Source organism: Anolis sagrei, chromosome 2 (genome assembly GCF_037176765.1).
Source record: "Anolis sagrei isolate rAnoSag1 chromosome 2, rAnoSag1.mat, whole genome shotgun sequence".
Lineage (NCBI taxonomy): Eukaryota > Metazoa > Chordata > Lepidosauria > Squamata > Dactyloidae > Anolis > Anolis sagrei.
In genome coordinates this window covers 193461591-193474430 of record NC_090022.1, presented here as the reverse complement: position 1 = coordinate 193474430, position 12840 = coordinate 193461591, and the positions used below count along the sequence as shown (strand labels likewise).

The 12840-nt window shown below is 44.5% G+C and overlaps 1 protein-coding gene across 1 annotated transcript in view; it reads left to right on the top strand.

The window, feature by feature from the left end:
* NDUFB11 (NADH:ubiquinone oxidoreductase subunit B11) overlaps positions 1-11284 on the top strand; it is a 54131-nt gene extending 42847 nt beyond the window's left edge. The window contains exon 3 of the mRNA XM_060762768.2: positions 11103-11284. Within this exon, the coding sequence (XP_060618751.2) occupies positions 11103-11232 (130 nt within the window). The 3' untranslated portion in view covers positions 11233-11284. The remainder of the gene's footprint in view (positions 1-11102) is intronic.
* Positions 11285-12840: the final 1556 nt, after the last annotated feature.

The window sequence follows — 12840 nt, the reverse complement described above, 5'->3', positions numbered from 1 at the left end:
TGGAATAATTCTATTTTGATTTGGAGAACATGTCCCCTGACTTTCTCTATCTTTGGAGTTTCTTTGTGAAAGAAAGCAAACCATTCCTGTATGTTACATGAAAAATTGGACAGATCCAGTTATCTTTCATCTCCATAAGTAGCTGTTCACATAGTCACTGAATATCATTATGGTCCATGTATAAATGATATTCTTGACCAAAGTTTTTAGAAAAAAACTAATTTCATAATGATAAATCTGATTGAAATGTTTAAAATCTGATTTAAGTATAAAAAGCTATTTTGATTGTTTTCATAGAGATTTTAATAGAAGCCAGGCAGATAAGTGGGCAGAGGAAGGATGAGAGTATAAATGTGTGGGAAGGTTTTGCTAGGAAAGTAATTGTTTCAGAGAAAGGAGATTAATGGGACAGAATGGTTAGTTTACTGAGCTTTGTTGATGTGATAGGAGGTTATTTTCTTGCTGGAGCTGTGATTGAGCATCTGCTTGGCAATCAGGAGGTCCCAGGTTTGGTCTGAAGCAGCCCCCATACTTGATACCCCCTCCCTATGCATTTTACAAATACACAAAACACTTGCATTTAAAAGCTGTAGACCCATTCCAATGCAGAATTTGATGTGTCCATCCCCCAGTCCTCCCCACTGCCCGGCCATTCAGATTTGGCAGTGTTAGTTGCAGAAGCAGAGAATGACTCATGAGCCCATTAGCCACCTATAAACAGCACATTGCCTACCCCTACTTTATTGAGAACTGTAAAGTAAAGGTAAAGGTTTCCCCTGACATTAAGTCTAGTCATGTCCAACTCTGGGAGGTAGTGCTCATCTTCATTTCTAAGCCATAGACACCTCCAAGGTCATGTGGCCTGCATGACTGAATGGAGTGCCGTTACCTTCCTGCCAAAGCGGTACCCATTGATCTACTCACATCTGCATGTTTTTGAACTACTAGGTTGGCAGAAGCTGGGGCTAACAGCAGAAGCTCACCCTGTTTCCAGGATTCAAACTGCTGACCTTTTGGTCAGCAAGTTCAGCAGCTCAGCGGTTTAATCTGCTGCACCACTGAGGGCTCCACTGAGAACTGTACAAACGTATAAAAAAAACTTCCCTTGTTTGAATCTCAGATTCTTTCTCTTTTTTTAAGAAAGGAAGAAAATGAAAATATATAAATCTCCATTGCCCATTCTCAAAATGTTCTTGCACTGCAACACCCATTGCACTTGGCAATGCTGACTTGGGATTATGGGAGTTGCATTCCAGCAACACTAAGAGAGCCCTGTATCCTTCATTCCTGATAAGTAAGGAAGAGAATGGATGTCAGGGTTGTGGCAGGCAGGGGGGACTGGGATAAACCCAGCCCAAAGCTTCTACCAAGTCCTGCTCCTCCTTTACTAGATGCTCTTTGCACACAGTACATCTTTTCCCTGCCACTGGAAGATATGTTCGTTTTCTCTCTCTCTTGTTTTTAAGAAGCTGCATTTCTCAGGATGCCAAGTGATGAAGATGAATAATGGACTCAACTTGGTTGTTGCTCAAAAGCCGTAAATTTGGGGGCATATGCTCATAAACGCAGGCGAGCTAGAAAACAAGAAAGGATCTCAGCAGTCTGGATAATCTGCTGGATGGTCTATAAAGAAGGACAGTGTGATGGCACAACATCCACTGTCCGTTCTCTCCCTTCTACTCTCTTAAAGCCATCGTGGTTGCTGCGTTAGTCTTTCTCTCTCTTTGTCACACACACCAGTTCTCTTCCCCGCCCCTTTTCACTTTCTCCTCTAAAAGCTGAGACCCTTGCCCTGTATCAGCTTTATAAAAGCATTTGCTTTCAAACAAGATGGACTGTGGGGAGGGGGGAGATCTAGGAGTTCACCGCAGCTCAATGCTGCTACAAGTTTATTGGGAGGGGTTCATACCAGCTGGTGCTAGGTGTGCAGTTGTGTACGTGTGTCTGTGTGTATGTATTTTTATATATAGCTTATGGGATATAGATAGACCAAGGCCCAGAGTAGGGAAGCGTGCTGTTTTGACTGGTGGGGAGGGGCAGGATACAGCTTGGCTCTCTGCTGCTGACGCACATCGAACCTTCTGATCAGAAGCGACTTGCGCAGCTCCTGCTCCCATCCGCTCTGGCTCTGCAAAAGACCCCACAGAGGAGCACTGCTAACAAGCAAGGCTTTGCCCATAGTGTCTGCAGAAGTGTCCTGGTGCCCGGCTCTGTTCCTTTTAAACATGAGATCCTTCTTAGAGCAAAAACTACAACCGACTTCCTCAGTTTTCTGTTCTCCCCTGCTCTCCCAGTTTTTTCACGGGAGTTGCTTTTGTCCTCTCTTACTAGGGGAGGAGGTGAAGACGGGTTTTCTGGAAGGCACTTGGTGGGTTGTGGGACTCCAGTTGGCAGTGCATATAAGGGCCAAGAACTTCAGGCGAGTGGGAACCAGGGGTGTCGTTCTCAATTTCTCAATTGTGTAAATTGGTGCTTGGTGAGAATTTCTCAGCCTCTTCATCAGACAAACATACCAAATCAAGATCTTTGCTTTCTAGGCTTGAAGGTACAGGTCTGTAATAATCTCAGAAATTGAAGGGGGGTTAAGTAGGATTTCCAGATGATAAGGAAATAAGTCTGCAGCTCCAGGGCTATGCGTGCTTGTCCACTTTTTTCTAGCAAGAGTCGAATGCCTTTTGGCAAAATAGACAGGTTAGGGAATTGTTCTCATCTTGACGAAGCATTGCATCATTCTGATGCAGACTTCAGTTTTGTTTTTTTTGGCTGGTGCGTGGTTTTCGGAGCATCAGGTATATATATAAAGCCCTATTTGTAGTATTCTTTTGTGGCTCCAGGAACATGATCCTGAAATAGCAGCAAGACTCTGAGACCAAAAGTGCTAGGCTCTTTGGTTTTGCTCCCTAGGCATTCATCTTCTCTGCTCATAACTCTTCCTCTCCTTTATATTCTCCCTTTCATCTTTTCTCATTTCCTCTTACATGCACAACCACTCCATCTCTCCCTCTCCCTCTGTGCTTCCTGCCAGCTTGCTTCCTGTGTTTAAACCTTCCTCTTCTTTTCCCCTTGCTGTTTGGCTTCATCTTCTGCTGCCCTTTCCTTGAACCCTTCCTGTTTCATCTTACCTTTCCGTTCACTGTTTCGCTTCCTTTTCTCCATTTCCCATGCAATGGGTTAAACCTTCGTGCTGGCAGGATGGAAGACCGACAGGTCAGAGGATCGAATCTAGGGAGAGCATGGATGAGCTCCCTCTGTCAGCTCCAGCTCCCCATGTGGGGACATGAGAGAAGCCTCCCACAAGGATGGTAAAGCATCCAAAAACATCTGGGCGTCTCCTAGGCAGTGTCCTTCCAGACGGTCAGGTCTCTCACACTGGAGCAGTTTCTCAAGTCACTGCTGACACACAAAAAAAACCTTTTGGAATTGCATTAAACTGATATGTTACATGATATGCTGTTATTCCTCCCATGTATGAAACCATACATGGCTCTGACCCATCCCATTTCATTCACAACAAAATTTTGAGGAGGATTAGACTGAGAGTAACTTGGTAAGAGCCAACTCTTGAATTTTATGGCTTAGCGGGAACTGGAACCTGGATCTTCCAACAGTGTAATTGCTAAACCATGCCTGAGTCTTGTCAGTATAGCAAACACTGGTTTCTCCTCCCAATGTTTCAGGGGGAAGGGTGACAAGAAGCAGTAACTAAGATGCTACAATTTTTCTACAATTCTAAAGTGCCTTCCCCTTTGCTGAAAAGTTCATAAGAAAAGAAGCCCACAAGCAAGGAATTTCTGAGTGCAAATGCCATGCAGGAATGAAGCATCTACCCCACTTTCACCTGTGACTTCTGCTTTCCTGGCAATTCCTGGCACCCATGCACACCCCAAATCCCCTCTTTGACTGTCACTGGACATTTGGATCTCTATCTTAAGCTGTTGCAAATTAGAAGCAAGAAATCTATGTCAGAAAGAAAGAACCAGAGCCAGCAAGCACACTGTGAGCATAGTGAATGCCTTGTAATTTTCAGTAAATTGTTTGAGTTTCGTTGAATTTTCAGCTATTAGCTGCAGTTTCTCTCAGGAACTAAGAGAACTGGCTAATATCCCTTCTAAGTAATTCTGTCATTGTGGAGTAATGTGGTAATAGAAAGGAAAAGCAGACAGTGTTCTGTGGGAAATTGGCAAGCAAGAAACAAGGACTAGAGCAAATGGGTTTCGGGGGCCAGGGAGGGATGTGCAAGAGCTCTTTCCTAGGTGCCGCCTTGGACCACTGAATTTATACTGCCTTCTCTTCCCTCCAGCAGTGAGGCCTAGAAGCCTATTTAAGACAAACCAGCCCAGCTTAGAAATACAAATGATTATTTATGAAGTTTAGCTTTGAAAGTATCTTGTAGTCATGAACAGATACAGGAAGATTCTTTTTTGTGGTCCTTATTATAGCAGCCACTTTCCTTGGTTTCTCCCTGTTCTCACATCATTTTATTAAAGGAATCAGTAGCCAAAGGCTCTGAAATGGCTCACTGATCAGGCAGAGACAATGCTTGGAGAAATACATCTGAGTATGATCTGTTTTCTTAATACATCCACCACCAGCCCTCCTTTCTTTCCCACCTAATCCCAAGGCAAGTGGTCCTAGGGGAAAGTCTTGGACTCATCTCACTTGCTGTGATGTCTCAAGTGTTGGCAACGCAAGGCTGTCTGTCTCCCTTTGGTTTTTCTGGGGAAGGTGTCTGGCTGTAAGACATAACTTGTCTCTTAATTGGCTTGGGTCTCATTAGTGAGGTCTTCAGGGATTCAGTAATGAACTCTGCTGCCGCTCTTACAGGAAGCGCCTCTTGATTGCGGGAATTGGGGAGGGCAGAGGTGTCTTCAGGGTTTGGGCAGATGGATCTTGGAAGTAGGGTGGTGCAGGTGGAGAGAGAGTAAGCAAGAGCAAAAACCTCTGGGAAGGAGCTCCTTGGTTATCATTATATATAATGCATTTGTGGGACGCAGATAATAATAATAAACATAATAATACCAACAACAACTTTATTTATATCCCGTCACCATCTTCCAGAAGGATTCAGGGCGGCTTACAGAAGCACATACAAGTGCCATAACACATAAAGTTACATCATATAATAAATAATGACAACATCAGTTAAGATAAAATCAACACAATACAAAAAGTCCAGTTTAAAAACCAATAAAGCACAGTACAAATTGCCGTAAAAACAAATAGTACAGCATCCCAGCCGCAGCCTAATTCAACCATTAAAGCGCTAGTGACAATATTAGATTGTTTGGTCCTTAGATTAGCAGATCACAAAGCATCACTGTTTTGACATTGTGGCTTCCAAGTGCTACTCATCCCGTTTTGCAGAGAGGGAACTGAGATTATGGGGCAACCCGTTTCAAGGTGTCTCATTAATAACCTCAGTGTCTTTGACTTTGTTCTAACTACCCTGGGCTGTTCTGGATCTTCTTCCATTGCCACAGCTCTGGCTTCTGTATTTTCCTCAAATGCCTCACACACACACACACACACACACACACACACCCGAGCCATATGTACTGTTGGTAAGGGGATGCTTGCTCTTGGGTAGCCAGTGAAGCAGCTCTTGTACTCCTGTGAGCAATCACCAAGGAGAGTGTGTTCTATGGCCACTTGAGAAGTACATTTGTCTGAAGTTCCTTCTTACTTCCCTCTTCCATCCTTACCCTACGGAAGGACAGTTCTGTTTCCTGACACTCGCCCACCTGGTCTGTTTTTCACCTGTAAATGCATTTCCTAATTTCTCTCCTTGATTTCCCTCCCTACACTGGGAAAGGAAGAAGCTTCATTCCCCTTTCCTCTGTGCAAACACACTGCTTCCTTCCCTGGCTCTTTTTCTGAATCTGGCCCTCTTTCTCGGTGGAATTGCTGCAGTCCCATTTGTCAACCAGAAAGCTTCAGATGAAAGCCTGCCTGCCAGCCTGTTAATATTCCACCTAATGAGCTGACGAGGCAGATCCTCTGTGGCTACAGAGCAGGAAATAATTAGACTTGCTTTGGGCCTGTGTTTGGCATTCCTGTCCTAGGCTCAGGTCCTGAGTGGCCTTATTTGGGGTGGGATGAGATTGAGGGTGGGGGGCATTCACTGTCTCTTTCTTCCTTGTGACTCATTCTGGCTGGTGGGGAGGCTGTCTGTGCAGATGTCTAGGGAAATACCAACTAGGAGCTGTGGAGGGGAATGGAAAATTGTAGCAGATCCATGGGTCATTGGACATTACGATGCTTTGTATAAATAGGGGAAAATTCTGCCTTGATGTTGTACTTCTGAGTCCCCTTCCCAATATTCTACATTGTCCTCTGCTTTCTCTCCACAGTTTATGACACCCACAGACCCATTACTGCAGCCATAGTAATCAGTGTATGCTGGGTTTTGGGGAGAAGGAAAGTAGGAGTGAAAAAGCCAGTGTAAAGAACACAGCTCATGGGTACCTGAAGTGCAAAACAGACACTTGAAATTGGATCCTGATATTCTAACATTTCATTTAATGACCTGGAAGTCCAAGTGTCTAGTCCTTATGGACGGAGGAAAAAGTCAGAAAATGTATCATTACTTAAAGGGGCCAGAGGGACATGCTAACTATTGACAGGAAAAATATGCTCTGAAAGGGACTTCTGAAGAAGTAGGAATGTTTCTACTGTTTCACTTGGCCTGAGTCTGTAGCCAGAGACAACACTTAATCCAGCATCCCGTTCTTTCCTCAAATAGGTCTTAGAAAATGTTCACAGGCATGCCTGACCCTCTCCTTCACTCCAGTCCCCTTCATTCCAGTCCAGATCTTGCCTTTCCAGTTTTAGCATTCCTACAGGATAATATTTGGATCCAAAGAATACAGAGTCACAATAATATGTGTCAACAGTTGCAGAACATTTCCCATGGTAACATGTGAACTTTCCGCTTGCAGGGTTTGGGACAGGATAGAGGAATTAAGCCTCCCTTGCTCACCCACTATTCCTGTCTTGCTTCTTGTATCCATTTCCCTGGGACAACTCTAGCACAGCTTGTTTGGAAACTATCACTTCAGGTACTCTGTGGGCAGGCAGATCTCTGGTTGGACCAATGATGGAACATGTCAGAGGCCCCCCTTGTTGTTCAGATTTTGTCCCCACTTTTGGATGAACTGATGGCCACAGTGAAGCAATACCCATTTGCCTCAGACTCCCTGTCGAGACAGAAATGTTGTCAAATAAGAACTTGCAACAAGGCTTGGTAGCAATAGGCTACAGTTCCAATGGACACTTGGGACAGAAATCATACAAATATATAGGACTAACAGGGCCGTGGCCAGAAAAAAAATTCAGGGAGAGTTGAAAATTTCGGGGAGGGTTTAAAATGGGGGGGGGGTTGAAAATGGGGGGGGGGGTTAGGGTCACACTGAAGCAAATAGCACAGCAGGGGGCAGAGCAGCCTTTAATAGCTTGCAGCTCCACCCCTGTCAACCACCTCCACCAAGTCTGGCCTCCTTAATGAGAGCAATAAATTGTCAATATTTGCTTGAGATAGTGCTTGCAGTTCTGGGGGGACTCTTAATTTTTTGCATCTCATAGACTTAGCATTGAGATTTGGTTAACCAGTTAAAATTCATGAGTAAACCAGGTTTTTTTAACCTGAAAAATTTCAGGGGGGGGGGTTGAACCCCTAACCCCCCCCCCTCGGCTACAGGCCTGAGGACTAATACCTATAAGGGTGCTTTGATTGGGTGTTCCTGCATGGCAGAGTGTTGGATTGGATGGCTCTTGTGGCTTTTTCATGTTTTCTATGATTCTAGGTTCTATATATTGTTAAAAGCTTTCATGGCCGGAATCATAGGGGTGTTGTGTGGTTTCTGGGCTGTATGTCCATGTTCTAGCAGTGTTTTCTCCTGCATCTCTGGCTGGCATGCTCCACACAACAGCCTCATTCTAGGTCCTGGCTAACAGTCCCCATGTTAAGGGATTAAGGGCATTTTAATGCCTTTGGAGATCCAGAGGTTCCTATCTTAGTTCAAACTGGGATGGATGGGGGAAGGCATTGTACTTATGACATAGAAATGCAAAGAAGCAAAATATCCTGGAGCAGAAAATGCAAAGATGCTTTCCTCTCCATACAAAAGATTTCAGCTTTGCATGCACCCTGGGCTGCTGACTGCTAAGTATAGAAGCTATGGGGTCACATGGAGGACCACATCATCTACGTGCTACCTGCCTCTTTTGCTGGTTGCTTCTAGGAGGGGAGTGATGAGCCATCCCAATTGTTTCCACTTGTTCCTACTATGGCCCCAATCCACAAATCCTTATGACTGTAGCAGCAAGTAGACTGCATGTGTGGCTTACATGCATATTTGCCAAAGGAAGGCTCCTCGCCCATTTTTGAGGAGGGTTGCATTTTGAAGCGGTTCAAAAAGTTTGAGAAATGCTCTCCTTAATCATCAACTACAATAGAAAGCGATGATGCAGCCTCCTCCTTCCCGTGTGGAGCAGAGAGAGTTTAAAGACCACGTCCCCCTCCCTCGGTTGAAATTTGCCTGACTTCATGCTGTCCGTTTGAAGGGGAGATGGAAATAGCAGCGGGCGATTGCAAACTAGGCCAGACCCCGTTCCTGCTTTTCTGAGCCACCAAAGCAGCTGGCTGGCTCTTTTAGGTTTTTACGTGTATCTAAAATAAATAAAGCTGTAGCTCCAATCAACCATTTGCTCAAGGCACACTCCCTCTTGCCAGGAACTCTTGATTAAGTCTTGGGCAGGAGGCCTCGAAGGGAATGTAAGCAAGAGCCGCATTCGCTTGATAGGGCCAAATGGTCTGTGTTGGTCTGGCTGGGGCAGAGAGAACCCAGACAGTCAGGAGCTTAATGGGAACCAGGCATGAGGCCACCACCTTTATATATTTGGATGTTTGATAGAAGCCCTTTCCAAAGTACCCCAAAATAAAAGCGGAATGCAGCTTTGCAATAAAAAAGGGGGGGGGAGTTGTGTCTTATTCCTGCCAGCTAAGCGGCAGGTTGGTGACTCCTTAACGAAGCACTAATTAAGGCAAGCAGCTTTGCACTTCATCTCGGCACTGTGTAATTAATGCTGTAGCTTTGATTGGGCTCATATGCCAGCTTCTGCCGATGTACGCTAGAGGCAAACAGCTGGGAGCAGTCCCTGGGTGCACTGCCTCCCATACGCTGCTAGAGGGCGCCATGGAGTGGGAATGGAGTACTATTGTTTTTCAGTCTATGCCAGATTCAGTGATCAATGCAGATCCAGCTTCTTGGGAGAAAAAACTTTAAGCAAGTTTCTAGTCCACAAAATCACTGAAAATGTTAAAGCTCCATGTTTCAAAGGAGTGGACTTTTTAATACCTCCCTCTACCTGAGAACAACTGCATCCCCCTCTCATCCACTGCTAATGTACCTTTTCTCTTTCCAAAGAAAGCTAAATATGGCAGCATCTCCTTTCCTTAACCTTTTTCCTGCCATACGATGGGAATCTGATTCAGGTTCAAAAATATTGGCTGATCAAGTGACTGCGAAATAAGATTTGCATGTACAGTATTTGCTCCAGTTATAAGTACGTACGATTTATTTCAACAGTGAAGAAATCAGTTTGGCTTTACCTCACTGGTGCTCTATTCTAGGGCTTCTTAAGATTTTTCCACTTGAGACTACTTTCCGCCTGAGAAATTTTTATATGACTTGGACTACATAGGTATATAACATAGGCAGAAAATTTAGCATTTACTGATAATAAAGCTGCACTTGCAAGGATTGCAACACAGGCTGATTTTACTTTTTTATGAAGTACAGCTGAAGCATTTTCTGCAAGAGTCCACTATAAACACTATGCTGTTGCTAATAAATTTGTTTAAATGTCTGAATAGCCACTCGGTGGGATTCAGAAACCTTTTAATCTTGCCTAAATTTTTGCTGCCCCACCATTGAACTAAGGAGTGCTCTATCCCATGTTTTTAGATAGGGGTTCTCAAACTGTGCTCCATGAAGCCCTTGGGGTGCCACAGTGCCATGCTTCTTCCCTCCTCCTCCTCTTTCCTCCTCCTGAGAAATGCAGGGATATTAAAGTATTGAAATAGCAGTAGGAGTAGCATCCTCCAGGAGAACAGACCCTCTGCCTCGCTGCTCAGACTTTTTCTCACCACCTAGACCTTTTCTTTGCTTCCAAAAACCCATTTCCCTCCCACTGCTCAGAGGGTGCTTTGATTGTGTTTTTCTTGCATGGCAGAAGGGGTTTGGACTGTATGGCCTCTGGGTTTTCTGCTATTGTGATTATTATTATTATTATTATTATTATTATTATTATTACTACTACTACAAAGGCTAAGTGACCATCTGTTGGGGGTACTTTGTGCTTTTCCTGCATGGAAGAAGGGTTGGACTGGATGGCCCTGGGGGTCTTCCACTGAAATACTGTTAAGTGTATGATGGTTAAAATTGTTCATTTTCAATTTTGTATTGTTCTTTCCTTTCCTTTTTTTTCTTTTTGTACTGTATTAATTAGTTCACACACACACATTCTCCATCCGTCACTGGCCCAGCTCATTCCTGATATATATAATATATATACATTTCTCAGGGCTCCACAATAAACTTTTGCTTCAAAAAGGGCTCAGCAGCAGAAAAAGTTTGAGAACCTTTGTTCTAGATTAGGCATGAGCAAACTTTGGCCCTCCAGGTGTTTTGGACTTCAACTCCCACAATTCCTAACGGCTGATAAGTTTGCTGGAATTTCTGGAAGTTGAAGTCCAAAACACCTGGAGAGCCAAAGTTAGCCCATGCCTGTTCTAGATGGTCCAAATGAGCCGTCAGGTAATTCTTGTCCACCCCCACTTATCTCATTTTCGCTGCCTGATATTGTACCAGAGCTTTCAACTCTTTGTCCTATGGCAAACACCAGAAGCCATTGGGACTGGCTAAGCTGATTGACTGGGACTCCTGGCAGTTTTAATTCCAGAATATCTGGAAAATCAGAGGTCCCTTTGCCTGTATCTGAGACTACATGAGAAAGCCTGTGTTCCTGTTCCTTCTATTTCTAGCTCTATACTGGCAGCGCTTAACAGCTCGCTCATTCTTTCTATCTTTTCTCTCATTCAGGATGCGAAATTGGGCTCGTCGGGAAGCTGAACGAAAAATAAAGGAGCGAGAGGCACTGGGCCTGCCCGTCCTTGACTCCAATTACTATGACCCTAGCAAGATTGTGCTTCCTCTGGAGGATGAAGAATGAGCACCTTGATGTCTGTCTGTATGCTGAGAATAAACCTCTGAGATCACCTGTCCTGGCTGCCAACCTCACACTCTTGTCAGAGGGGCTTGGGAGGGAAAAGCTCAGCCATCCAGAAGGAGTGGTATTTTTAAGCAGTGTGAAGTAGGCCAGGTCAGGCTGCCCCTGGGAGGCTCTGCTTCAGGGGCTGCTGCCTTTCCCACTTACACCTGCTGCTCACAGTATTTACTGGTGGCTTGGTTACTGCAGAAACAGCCCACAGGCATAGTATTCTGCGGAAGGCATGGCACCCAACCATGGGATGCCGGCATAAGCCAATAAGATAACCTGTACATTAATAGGGGGTCACTCATGATGGGGAAGGAGGGAGGAAAACATCAGTAGCACTAGGAAGCATTGCTTTTAGCATTAATGAAGAAAATGGGAGGCTGAGCAGTTGTTTCAGTCTCTGCCACGCTTTGTCTTAGCCTTGTTGTGGGCCTTGTAAAATTTGGCAGCCCCCTCCACTCCTGGTGAAAACTAGGCCCTGAGCAGATGGTACTGCCCAGGGGCCTTGGGATGGAGTGCTATATTTATCTTTGTGTGACTATTCATTCTTACATTTGTATGTTATCATTCCTTCTATCTCCTGGAGCCTAACCTGTGTCCAATATGAGTGCTGCGTTGCTGTCCTATTAGGAGTAGAGTCAGGAATTCAGCATCCCAAATCCCATCTACATTAACTGTGTAATGCAGTTCAAAGCTAGCTCCAAACTGTGGCAGCCAGACAACAAACTCCCCACAGAAGTGTGCAAAAGAAAGGCCTTAATACACACTGGTGCTGTGTGGTTTGTGTAATCACTATCTGGGCCTCAGACTGATTCCAGGATTTCCTATGAATCATCTACACAGTGAAACCACTTTCTTCCATACCAGTTTGAAACTGCTTTAAATGGTCAGTGTAGATGGAGGCCCAGACTGATACTTCTACTCGTAAGGGAGGAAAGGGACGTCTTCATTGTCTGGAATTGATGGCTATATCTTCTTTCCCCATACAAACTGTAATGAGCAGCACTGTGATCTTTCATAGCTGTAGGAATATATTATGCAGGCCATCTACATCAGGCATGGGCAAACTTCAGTCCTCCAGGTGTTTTGGACTTCAACTCCCACAATTCCTAACAGCCTACTGGCTGTTAGAAATTGTGGAGAGGCGAAGTTTGCCCATACCTGATCTACAGTTTTATCAACTTGGAAATGGAGCAGACTCTCCAGAGTTTCAAGACGGAAGCTTTCCTAACCCTACCTGGAGATCCCACGTATTTCCAGATGGTCTCCTATCAAAGCACTAATAGCCAGAGCCTGTTTCATGTTTAGAAAGAGAAGCTGGTGATTCTTTGCCAGGTAGAAATCAAAACAAACAAAGCTTTCCTCTTACTCTGTCTCCATGCTGTCTGTTGGATTTAAGCCTGCTACTCATCTATTTGGAAGGTGGTTGGACTAGATGGCCTTATAGTCCTTTCCGACTCCTTTAAGATTCCATGATCTAGAAGCTCTATTGGATGGGAGCAAGAGAAATCAGCCAGTCTTACTAGCCCAAAGGGAAAAAAAGATTTCTGCACACAGAGATTA